At 41.6% G+C, this 12637-nt stretch overlaps 1 protein-coding gene across 1 annotated transcript in view; it reads right to left on the bottom strand.

The window, feature by feature from the left end:
• LOC126394141 (transducin-like enhancer protein 4) overlaps window positions 1-12637 on the bottom strand; it is a 59733-nt gene that overhangs the window by 1696 nt on the left and 45400 nt on the right. Inside the window, exons 10-18 of the mRNA XM_050050786.1 lie at window positions 10385-10438; window positions 10132-10284; window positions 9525-9657; window positions 8697-8884; window positions 7424-7500; window positions 7038-7287; window positions 6628-6875; window positions 4557-4704; window positions 2436-2586 (exon numbers count right to left, since the gene is read on the bottom strand). Of these exons, the coding sequence (XP_049906743.1) occupies window positions 2436-2586; window positions 4557-4704; window positions 6628-6875; window positions 7038-7287; window positions 7424-7500; window positions 8697-8884; window positions 9525-9657; window positions 10132-10284; window positions 10385-10438 (1402 nt within the window). The remainder of the gene's footprint in view (window positions 1-2435; window positions 2587-4556; window positions 4705-6627; window positions 6876-7037; window positions 7288-7423; window positions 7501-8696; window positions 8885-9524; window positions 9658-10131; window positions 10285-10384; window positions 10439-12637) is intronic.

Below are 12637 nucleotides of genomic sequence, written 5' to 3'. Positions count from 1 at the left end.
ATATATCATCAGGAGGAAAAGCGCCGCAGAGAGTGCATCACAAGGAGTGAAGTTGCGTCTTCTTTTCCTTGCAGATGACGGTTCGGGTTCATTCTCTCCTGTTGCGTGGTAAGTGTGGTCCATTCGCAAACTTTATAACTAAAAAAACTTTTCACTACTCTCCATCGACGAACTACTAACACTCTCTGCTATTTCCTCCTCCTTCTTCCTTCCTACTAACACTCTCTGCTATTTCCTCCTCCTTCTTCCTTCCTTCCGCTGTCTTCGTTGGTTTATTTATACACGCAAAACGCATTCGCTGGCTGGCTGGATTGTCCGCTCGGGATGCCTTACATACATGGTGGCGCAAGATGGCGACCTCTCTAAAGCAAGGCCCTTGCTATATATATATATAAAAGCATAATTATAAGGCTACGAAAACCAAACAAATTTTATTTTATAGCGATTATACACTTACATAAACATATTAATGGGTAGAATATTCAGATTCAGATTTGACAATAAACCATGCCAAATATTACACACTGGTCCTTTAACCGCACACACCATCCAGACATTAACAACAAGATTCTCAATCTCTAGATGAGCGCAGCCAGATCCAGATTTAAGGCCTCAACACGTTACGCGAATATTATGCAGCGACAAAGCAGCTTTCTTTTTTTGGGCAGAATGAAGTCCATTTTTCTGAGCTTTCTCACTGCAAATAAAGTCATCAACCTTGCACACTGTGTAGTACAAAATCATGACTATGGAGGACCTGTTGATTGTACAGTATGTGTTTCTTTGCACCCTTTATTACATGACAAATCATTGTTACAAATTATTACATGACAGTGTTAATTTTGACAGCTATTTTAGATTTAGTCTTAGCCTAATCTTGGGACGAAAATGCTGATTAGTTTTAGTCACATTTAAGTCATTTTTATCCTTCATAGTTTTAGTCTAGTTTTATTGATGAAAATTAAAAGCATTTTAATCGAGGAAAATCCATGACATTTTAGTCGGGGCTCAGATGTGAAGTCTGGTGGCTGCTTGCTCTGCTGCCATTTAGCGGCTAACACTGCTCCAGTGTGAGTGTTTTTTCTGTCTAGACATCCTGGTGCAGACTATTTACTGGAGTTTACCGGCCTGTCGCTCCTGCTGCATTTGAAGTTAATAACAAGCATGGCGTTTTCGGCTTTCAATATCTCGTCACATCTTGTTTCATCAATGAAAATGAAGCATACATTTCATCTTTCCGTCTTTTCATCTTTCAGTTTTTATAATTAAGATCTATTTTTAGCTCGTCATCGTCTTCTTTTCGTCATGGAAGTTATTGACGAAACATTTTCATCATAGTTTTCGTCAGCAAAATAAACACTGTGATATGACATCCTCAAATATGTCCAGATTGGCCATCGGCTCCTATATAAAGCAGTGGAACTCTCCTTCTCTTTAACTACCTTGTAAAATTGGATGTACCCAAAATCTCCTCTTCTTTTGTTCAGTGATGAAGAGGAGGACAAGGTCTTCATCACTTGATAAAGTTCACACCATCAATTTTTCTGAAGAATGAGCTGGTGCAAACGTATTTGAACCTTTTACTGAGCAAGTGTTGCAACTGTCGCAAATTTGCATTGCTGCCTGTATGAAGAGTTCGGATGCAAAATATTTGCAGGCGAGTATTTGGTATATTCACTTCAGTTATTTGTGATGCCCTGAGTTTATAAAGGCTTTTAGTGGGATAAATATGATACCAGCATATAATGCTCAAATACTGACAGTACGGGCAGCATTGTTTTATTTTATAACAAAACTTTTTTTCTGTCTATTCACCTAAATAAACTCAAAAAATATTATAAGGTAGAGATAGTTTTAAACATTAGTATGACTGTACATTAGTTATCTACATTACAGCACCGGCAGACAAACTGCTGGCCTCAAAATGAAACAAGTTAGTTGTGATGTAGATCGGCCTGTGGGCTGACGTCTCCATCTATTTGCTCCTGTAGATAAGTCACACTGGTGCTTCACGCTAAGACTTGCTGTTTGATCCAGAAGTCTTAATTTTCACCACTAACCAGTCATTATTGGTTTGGATTTTTACGTCTTGGTCCAGCATGATTTCTGGCTGTACAAAGCCTTCCTCTGAAAATGGCCTTCATTTACATTGTAAATTATTATAATCACATCTCCTACACAAACCTGCCACGTTTAGTCACATTTCCATATCCTTTACTTTCCATGTCGCACTATAAACATGCTACAAATTGTAATTTTCTCTGCATAGTATCACTCAGCGTAGTCAGAGCTAAAGCAATGGTTCACACTCGAGTCAATTTCCCAAGACTCGGTACACACTGTACATTAATTTCCTTCCTTTACAACCTTATCAAAAACACTAATAGGAACACGACTGCAGAGAAAATTGTCCACATAGTTTTGTTTTTTCTTACCACAGTGAGCAAATCTGAGTGAGAGCACGCAGCTTTCATGCAGGTGGAGCTGGTACTTGTCAGGTTTGGTGACATGAAGGACCTCCACATTATTGTTCTCCATCCCCACTGCCAGCCACTCGCCCGTCGGACAGTATCCAAGTGAAAAGATCTGCAACCAAACCAAAACTCTGTTAGTTATACCTTGTATAGTTTATAATAATATAATAAATAATCATCTCTTATAGTCCAGTCCTGATTTTTCTTTTAGTGCATGAACGTGTTTGTGTCTGTGGGTGGCCACCGATATTAACATATCCATGGATGCTGGCAAACGTCCACTGCATGCTTTTCTACACCATCATGAGCATTTCATACTAATCTGTCAAAGCAGGTGGCAGTTTCAGCTTCTAAAATCGTATGAAGTATGCATCATATCCTGTCTGCAGGAGTGCTGAGAAAAAGCAGGTATGCATCATGAAACAAGGTGGGTGAATGATTCAGTCAACTCTTATTTTTGGAGCCAATCACAACAACATTTTTTAGATCACGCTGACACCTGATGCCTTGATAAACACAGCTGGATTTTTTTCTTCACTAATTCGCTGGTGTTGAACTTGGAGGTGGAGGGGTTAGAACAGATATTATTGGATAACATTAGCACTCTACTGGCCATGTCTCTCCCTGTCTGCCCTGCTCTCTTTAATGCACACTCACCTCCTCCTGTGCACACTGAGATTGTGAAATTGGTCTTTTCTGGAAAATGGCAGTAATGGTCTATTATTGCTGCTCTTCTCCTCACCTAAAAAAAACTAAATTCTAACTGCCAGTGTTATTAGCGTTAAAGGTATTTGAGCGCAGGGCAGAAAACCAGAGCTCAGTCCCAGCCTTCATGGTGGGTTAAATGTTTTGAACTGAGCTTGTACAGTAAATTACTACAATAAAGCAAAGCCCGAGAGTGTAATCACACAAACTGCAAATGGCTGTGACTTGTACCGAGATGCACAATTTTCAGCAATCTGTCAATTCGACTTTAACCACCAAATAATGAAAATAAAAAGCAGTGCAGGACCAAACTTATACGCAACTTACACTTGCAATCTAGTTCCACTCTACTGCTACACAAACTGTGATCCATGCAGACATTCAAAGGGACAGTTCACCCCAAAATCAAAAATATATATTTCATTCTAACCTTTCGTACTACTTATCAATGTAAATTGTTTTGGTGTGAGCTGCTGATTTTTGGAGATATCGGCCGTAGAGATGTCTGCTTTCTCTCTAATATACTGGAACTAGATGGCACTCAGTTTGTGGTGCTCAAAGCACCAAGAAATTTTTTTTGAAAAACTCAACAGTAATGTCTCTTGACAGAAATCATGACCCAGTTACTCAAGATAATCCAGTTGTTGTGGGCAGTTTTATGCAGGAACTATTTTTTTTATACCGAACTACACCTGCCAACTGTATCACTGCGCTGAAGATAGTGTGCATCTACTGCTAGCTCACCTAGCACCACTGAGCTAGCTAACTTTACAGCTCAGCCGAGGAGGACGCCATTAATGTTTACATCTCATGCTGTCATTAGCACAAGTCCCTTGTCCATGAGTAGATGCACACTTCCTTCTCTAGAATGGTACGGTTGGTGGGTGTTGGTAGCTCAGTGACGCTAGGTGAGCTAGCAGTAGATGCACGCTTTCTTCTGCATGGTGATATGGTTGGCGGGTGTAGTGCGGTAGAAAGAATATTGTTCCTACATGAAACAGCTCACAACAAGGTCTGTGGATTATCTTGAGGAACTGGGTCATGATTTCTGGAAAGGGACATTGCTGTTGAGTTTTTCAAATGAATTTTTCTGATGCTTTGAGCACCACAAGCCGAGTGCCCTCTAGTTCCATTATATTCCAAAGAAGGCAGAAATCTCTACAGCCGATATCTCCAACAAAGACTAATAAGTAGCACAACAGGTAAGAGGGAAAATTTGCACTTTTAATTTGGGGGTGAACTGTCCCTTTAGCATTCATGCAGTGGCATGAGCAGCTCATCAGCTGATTTAAGTGTTGGAGCTCCTCTAACAGTGGTGGGTGTGGCTGCAGCGCTGATAGAAAAGATGTGTTTGTGTGTAAAAACTGTCTGGTGTACCTGGGAGGTGAAGTCGTGCTGCTGAAGCTGTCGGCCCTCTCTCAGGTCCCAGGACCGCACGGTGTTGTCCAGACCTCCAGTCCACAGCTTGGTCCCATCGTTAGAGATGTCTATACAGCTGGCTCCGTCTGTGTGACCCTGGAACTGCCTGCAGAAAAACACAGAGTCAGACAAGCCTATATCCAACAGTAGAGCATTTATCATCAAATCAAAGGACACATGAATATTTGTATCTTTTCTTGGAGAGAAGCTGTTTGGTTGACACCGGCTCAGTCAAAGACCGTTTTAAGGTAAACTTGCAGGAATTTTGGAGGAGTAAGAATGCAAGACTGATTAGCAGTGATTAAGTGATTAACACATTAGCCTTGGGAGAACTTATCACTGATACTGTGAGATGATAATGTGACGGGTTTAATTTAAACCTACACACTGTCTGGCAGTGATTACACAGGGGTGAGAAACACTGCTCTCAGTCTGCAAGGACCATTATCCTCCTGAGACCATGTGTCCTCATATGAAGACATCAAATTTTGGGTTTACTGCACCTTATACGTCATTCTGCTTCATTTAGACCTGTTTTCCTCATTTGTGGACACTTTTTTGTGCCATCTAGTGGTAGTAAGACCACAATACACTAATCCATGTAAAAACAAGATGGCCGCCATCTCTGCCAAGTCAGTCTTAGCTGATCCCGACACAAAAGAAGACAAGGTCCGAAACCTGATCACATATTATGGTTGAAACTTGTTTATTTATGATTAATAAAGTTTGCAGTTTGAAATGCCAACATATTTTTGTACCTATTTCAGTAACCAGCTTAGAGTCTGTCTAGAAAGTACATGTTTAAGGACATTGGGACTTTCATATCATCTCACTGGAAGACATTGGGATGAAGTCTCGTTTGAGGACATTGGGACTTTATTAGTGTCTCGTTTGAGGACATTTGGATGTGGTCTCGTTTGAGGACACTGGGACTTAATTATCGTCACATTTGAGGACAATGGGATATAGTCTCGTTTGAGGATATTGAAACTTTATTGTCATCTTATTTGAGGACATTGGGTTGTACTCTCGTTTAAGGACACTGGGACTTCACTGTCGTCTCGTTTGAGGACATTGAGACTTTATTGTCGTCTTTGAGGACATTGGGATGTAGTCTCGTTTGAGGACATTGGGACTTTATTGTCGTCTCCTTTGAAGACATTGGGACTTTCTTATTGTCTCATTGGAAGACATTGGGATGAAGTCTCGTTTGAGGACATTGAGACTTTATTAGTGTCTTGCTTGAGGACATTTGGATTTGGTCTCGTTTGAGGACACTCAGACTTTATTGTCATCTCATTTGAGGACATTGGGACTTTGCTGTAGTCTCATTTGAGGACACTGGGACTTTACTGTTGTCTCGTTTGAGGACATTGAGACTTTATTGTCGTCTTATTTGAGGACATTGGGATGTAGTCTTGTTTGAGGACATTGGGATATGGTCTCATTTGAGGACATTGGAACTTTACTGTTGTCTAGTTTGAGGACATTGGGACTTTACTGTTGTCTAGTTTGAGGACACTGGGACTTTATTGTCATCTCGTTTGAGGACACTGGGATTTTATTATCATCTTATTTGAGGACATTGGGACTTTATTGTCATCTCGTTTGAGGACATTGGGACTTTATTGTCATCTCGTTTGAGGACACTGGGATTTTATTATCATCTTATTTGAGGACATTGGGACTTTATTATCCTTGAAAATGTTTAGTTTTTATGCTAGTTATATCCTACTAATCCCAGATAGCTAGGAGAAATTAAAAATGCATATCAAACAAAAGTTCAGGTCTCAGGAGAATAGAGTGACACGTCAGACAGTGACCCGAAATGACACATTGCCACTCAAATTAGCCTAACCAACAAGTGTAAACTCTTAAGATTGTTAGATGGCATTAGTTGTTGTAGGCATTTTGTGTTTAATTGTATCAGGTTCCGACAACTACTTTTAGGTTGGTGAGACATTCAAAATTCGGTTTATCATCCAGCACTCATCAAAACCCTCTCATATCACCCTCCCCAGTTCCATACCTAACCAGAGTCTGGTTGTGAAGATCCCACACAGCTATGTTTCCGTCAGAGCAGCAGGAGAAGCAGACCTTGGAGTCGGGGCTGATGGCCAGAGCGTAACACGCAGGTGCTGATGAAGTTAGTTCAGCCTTGATTCGTGGAGTCGGTGTAGCCAAATCCCAGATTGACAAAGTACTCGCCTCGCCCCCGACGATGAGAGTACGCCCGTCCGGAAGTAGCCGACAGGAGCGGATGTAGTTATCTCTGTTCTGATGTGACAGAGGCACAGAAGTAATTTTGTACAGTCATTAAAAAAGCATCACTGCATAAACTAGTTGTTGTGAGCAATAACAGGTAAAACAGTGCTAAACATTTTAAGTAAATATCAGGTAACACTGAGGTGTCATGTATGTAAGGTTCACTGCACTCACAAGGCAGTCCAGCTGGGACACCGGGGTCTTGTTTCCCGGGTGACTGATGTCCCACACCTTGACGCAGCCCTTGCCGCCGGTGTAGACGTGACGCGTCGGGTTACTGATGGTGACAGCACACACCACCTCCCCGTGGCTGAGAGTATTGATCTGTCGTGCATGGCGCGGGATGCCGGGGCCGATCAGCGCGTCCGGGGGGAAAGGCACAGGCTGCATTTGTCCATCAGCGCTCACATGAAAGGAGTAGGCTCTAAAGAAAAGAGAAGGGTCATGTGGAGGAATGAAGGGCGGAGGGAGAAGAGAGGTGAGAGTGTGGGTAAAGGTGTGCAAATGTGACAAAGAAGATGAGATAAATGGTGATTTAACAGACTGGGAGGGAAACATACGGTTTTCCACCCGGAATGCCAGACAGGTTGGGAGGAAGGCCAGGGACACGTATGTGATGGTGAGGATCAAATCCAACCTACAGAATATGAGAAAGCGTTTAAAATACAACTCAGCCATGAACCAAGTACACAAGAACTAGAGCTGCTGGTTGCTGGTATTATGATGATTATCAGTGTCTCTGTTACTCAGCAGAAAAGTCTTCACAAAGCCAGTCTGCTTGCATGCTGCATGTTTGAATTAATCTTTAAAACAAGACATGACCTGGCTTTTGCAGTTTGCATATGTGTCCTGAATGCTGTTTTCTGTATTAGGTGCACTCTAAGCTACAAAGCCCTCACACTATGAGCAGGCAAAAAGATGTCTAGGCCTCTAGGATAATGCCAAGCTACATAAAAGTTTTATTTTTAGACAACTACGTTATAAATGTTTTTTCAAGTAGGGCTGCAACTAACAATTATTTTCACTATTGATTAATCTGCTGATTTTTTTTCACGATTAATTGATTCATCATTTAGTCTACAAAATGTCAAGAAAATGTGAAAAATGCTCATTAACATTTTCCAGAGCCCAAAGTAACGTCTTCAAATTGCTTCTTTTGTCCAACCAACAGTCAAAACCCAAAGAATCTTCATTTACTTTCATAAATGATGAAGAAAAGCAGCAAATTCTCATATTTAAGAGGCAGGAAGAAGCAAATATTGGACACTGTGGCTTGAAAAATGACTGCAACGATTAATCGATAATAAAATTAGTTGCAGATTGATTTTCTTTCCATCGACTAAACGACTTACCGCTGCAGCTCTAGTTTCAAGAGCATCTAAATGACAACAATTACGATGCAGATAACTGAAATTGAGTCACTGAAATGCTGTTGGTTATATGTAAGCCAGACTTCTTAAGGAAAGTTTCTTTTTTGATCCAAATTTGCTCCCTTAGTTTTAATGTTTTTCAGCCTGCAATTCAACTATTTTAGGATTTTTTTTAAAAACTTTGTGCCCTGATCACATATATGGTGTCCACAGCTGTAAATCCAGTCATAAAAATCACATCTAAAATAGAGAAAGTTGAGAAAGCTGAAATAGAAAAGTGGCAACAGCAAGCAGATTATTAGAATGATTAAACAACACACTGCATGATATTCTTTTGTTTTGCCCTGACTGACTGTTTTTGTTTTCTATAAGAGAAGCTTGAAGTTAATTCCACACCAGACTGAGTGTGCTGGTTTGTATGTGTACATATACAATGTGAATGCATTTGTGTGTGTTTGGGTACCACTTGTGTGCGTCCGTATGCTGCCACTGCAGCAGCAGCCACCGCACTCATCTGTGGAGAAATGTTGTGCAGGCCGGTGTAGGCTGCTCCGGCTCCGCTCAGCTCTCCGTTCATACCCGGGTGGGGGACCATCCCAAATGGACTGGGGTACGAACAGGGCACTGCCAACGGTGTGCGGAGACCAGGAGCTGCAAGACAAACCACTGTCTGACACAAGTTGTGACATCTGGATCTGAGTTTAGAGGCCCTGTTTTATCTCTGTAGCAATGTTTTTGAGAAGCAAGTTTTTGGTTTTAAAAAGCATCTATGTCAGTCAAACTTCTGAGTCATATCCATTATCTTACTGACTACTTCTGCATGCACAAAATGTTTCTCTTTTATAATGTTTAAAATTAGATGTGTTTCACCTTTGGACCACAGATGTAGGCTTTTCTTTTGGGCATGCATCTCAACCTGAGCCTCGCAAATTCAGTGAGTTGTGTTTTGTGTATAGTGCATCCTGACAACGCACACAGTTGATCGTATACAGGCAAGAGGCTGTCTGTCGCAAACTGTGGCAAAAGCCTCAGTTGAGACACATATTCCTAACGCACTGTATACATCTCCAAAAAAAGCTCCTAAAACCTGAATATTATAAACACATCCAAAATGTCTTAATGGGAAATTGCTACATTCAAAATAAGGCCTAATTCAGAATATCCAAACAAAATATGCTGTTTACATTACCTGTAGTAAATCTGAATATTGTCATATTTGGAATAATATGGAAATTTTAGTGTGCATGTAAACAGTCATTGAGAAGTTTTATGTTCTGTTTGCAACACTCACCCAGCGTCTCAACTCCTGGTGGTTTCCCAGGTGCAGACCTCAGGCTCGGGGTGGTGGTGCTGCTGGGTGTCGGGGCATCAGAGCGGGATGTGGGGGTGCTGGACTTGGACACAGGCGTTGTGGACTTCTCATTCTACAGCACAAAAAAGCAGCTTCAACTCTTTAAACGCTTTAAAAATTAAATAAAATTAAAAGTCTTCAAACACTTGTGTAAATACTGACTTCAGATGAAGCAGATGTCTCTTTGCAGGAGGATTTTAGAGACACAGCCATTTACAAATTTAATAGCAGAGCAGAAACATTTAAATAATACAGGAACCATCCATGCTGTGAGTTTATGACTCATAAAATTGTCTTTGCCTATAAAAATGTATAAAGTGTTAAACGCTCTCTGCAGTTGAAATAATTCAGAGTTTTTCTCTACATTTTGCCCTTTATTTCCTTATCACTTCTGGTTTATTATCTTGCATTCATTAACTCTAAACCTTTATTCTCTTCTATACATTTCTAACTATGATGACATTTTTCCGTATGTCTAAAAATAGAAAACTACCCTGAGAAATGATGAAAAGAAGATCAGGGGGCTGTAATTACCCCAATGACTCACCAAATTAATCTCTTTGGATTTGGATGAAGGTGTGCTGCTGGAGGAGGCGATGGAGGACGGACTCAGCGGAGCATCCTTCTTCAATAGACGGCTCTTGTCCAATCCATTCTCCCGAGGCGAGTGGGCAGGACTTCCTCTAGGAGACGCGGGATCCTGTGGTGGGTGAGCACAGGCAGAGACGAGAGAGTAAAATGGATTTATTCTTCCTGATCAGGTGACAAAAGGACGCCATGCTGCCTAAACTGTGTCGTACCTCATTGGAGACGTCCACGACCAAGTTGTCGTCACTCTTCTCTCCATCACTTTCCTGCGAGGACACATAGAAGCAAATTTTGTCACAATTTTCTCTGAAATAACTTGAAACTGACAAAAGTAATCGGCCTTAACAATAATATCTTGTCTCATAAGCTTTTAGAGGCAATCACTGTAATCAAATGTTTACTGTAGCTCTTAATGAGACTTCAGCACCTGCACCTTTATCGGTAGTTTGGCTCACTCTTCCTGAGCAAACTGCTCCTGCTGTCTCAGGTTTGATAGGTGCCCTCTCCAGACGGCAAGCTTCAGCTCTTTTCATAGATGTTCGATAGGATTCAGATCAGGGCTAATATAAAGCCACTTTAGAATAGTCAAGTGTTTTCTCCTTATCCATTCTTGGGTGCTTTTAGCTGTGTGTTTTGGGTCATTATCTGTGGACCCATGACCACAGACTGTATAAAATAATGGGCGTAGCTACTGTGAAGTCACACAGTGGTTTTTGGACTCACATTTTGGCATTTCGGATGACGCCATCTTGGTTTATAGAGCCAGAAGTGGCCATATTTGGACGAGAGGGTGGAGCCGTAGAGGAGTGTGGTGTGGATCTGACTCACAGACTAGTGACGCCTGGCAGACAGCCTGTCACTTTAAAGGGATAGTGCACCCAACATGAAAATCCACCCATTATCTACTCACCTATATGCCGATGGAGACTCAGGTGAAGTTTTAGAGTCCTCACAACACCCTCACACATGTGAACGCAGTGCACAGAGAGGCAGTTAGAGCAACAGGCTGCAATGAGGCTAAAAACAAATGACGTTTTTCAAAACAACTTTTTATGTTGGGGCTTCAGGACACTTGGATCACTACGGACGAGCAGTATGGAGATATTTTGAGGTTTCAATTATGTGTTTTTGGACGTTTGAATCTGGGGCGTCATAAGCCTCCATTAGGTGGAGTTGTGTTGCTACCTCCTCTCCCCTTGGATCTCCGCAAGAGATGTGAGGACTCTAAAACTTCACCTGAGTAGATAAGTAGATAATGGCTGAATTTTCATTTTTGGGTGCACTATTCCTTTAAGCTTTAACAAGTTCTAAATGGGTGAGTTATGTATGAATTCATCCCCATACAGTTGTCATGCATGTTGACATTAGCTTTAGAGACCAAAACTGCTTTTTTGTACTAGGCTTTCACACTGCTTGGCCATTTTAACATGGGGGTCTATGAGGACTGACTTGCTTCTGGAACCAGCCTCAAGTGGCCATTCGATGAAGTGCAGTTTTTGTCACTCAGATGTTGCGCGAGACTTTTTTGTTGCCGGTCATTTTGACCGACAGGGTCATAAAAATCCGGTCAGAATCTATTTTTACCGGTCATTTTAATTTTCGTTTTTAAATAATAAAGATATTCAAAGACATTTAGTTTTCATTCTTTAGTTTTTAATAAATCCAACAAACAAGTTATAAAGTGTGCATTAATAAGGACATGAACGAAAAGATGAACAGACATCCACACACCCGTGTCATTAGGCTTCGCCCTGGACACACCAGACGGCACTAACGCGCCATTAACGCGTCCGGTGTGTCCAGGGCGTTATGTAGCCTAGTTATGCCTGAAGGCTCTGTGACACAAAATTAAAATTGTAATGAAGTGATTAGGGTATTGAAAAATGTGTTCGGTTATGCACTGTTGTGTTATTTTAAATTATAAACACGGTATTTTCTCCTCAGGTTCCTCAGTGCGTGCTGTTGTTATTTTATTTTGAAAATTGGCCGGATTCTCTCGTCTTTTCTGTGTCCTACTTCCTGTTTGGTACGATCCGCTCTATCCAGCTTGACAGAAGCACTCACGGCTCGCGGCTCGCATGAAAAATAGACCAGATGCCGAACTGAAGCGCTGCCTCCGCGGGCGCTCCGCTCTGCTCAGCGGCCTGTGTGGACAGTCAGATAGGGTAACATGGGCGCCGATTGAAAACTGCCTCCGCTGCTGGGCACTGCGCTTCGGTTCCGCGTCCGGTGTGTCCAGGGTGTTATGTCAACAATGCCAAAGACCGTGGTCAAGTGGATCTTTGACAACGCTACATGAAGCAGATGAATGACTTTTTCTCTGCAGAGTGAAAACGGCAGCCACTTAAACCACTGACTGTGCACTCCACCGCCAAGTGGGCAGGGGTGGTAATTGCAACCGGTCAAAATGACCGACGCCTTCAGATTTTCCGGTCATTGTTGTAAAAAAAACGGTCAATGACCGA

The sequence above is a fragment of the Epinephelus moara genome, chromosome 8 (genome assembly GCF_006386435.1).
Source record: "Epinephelus moara isolate mb chromosome 8, YSFRI_EMoa_1.0, whole genome shotgun sequence".
NCBI classification, from domain to species: Eukaryota; Metazoa; Chordata; class Actinopteri; order Perciformes; family Serranidae; genus Epinephelus; species Epinephelus moara.
The sequence above is the reverse complement of the archived record's forward strand: the minus strand, read 5'-3'. Positions and strand labels throughout refer to the sequence as shown.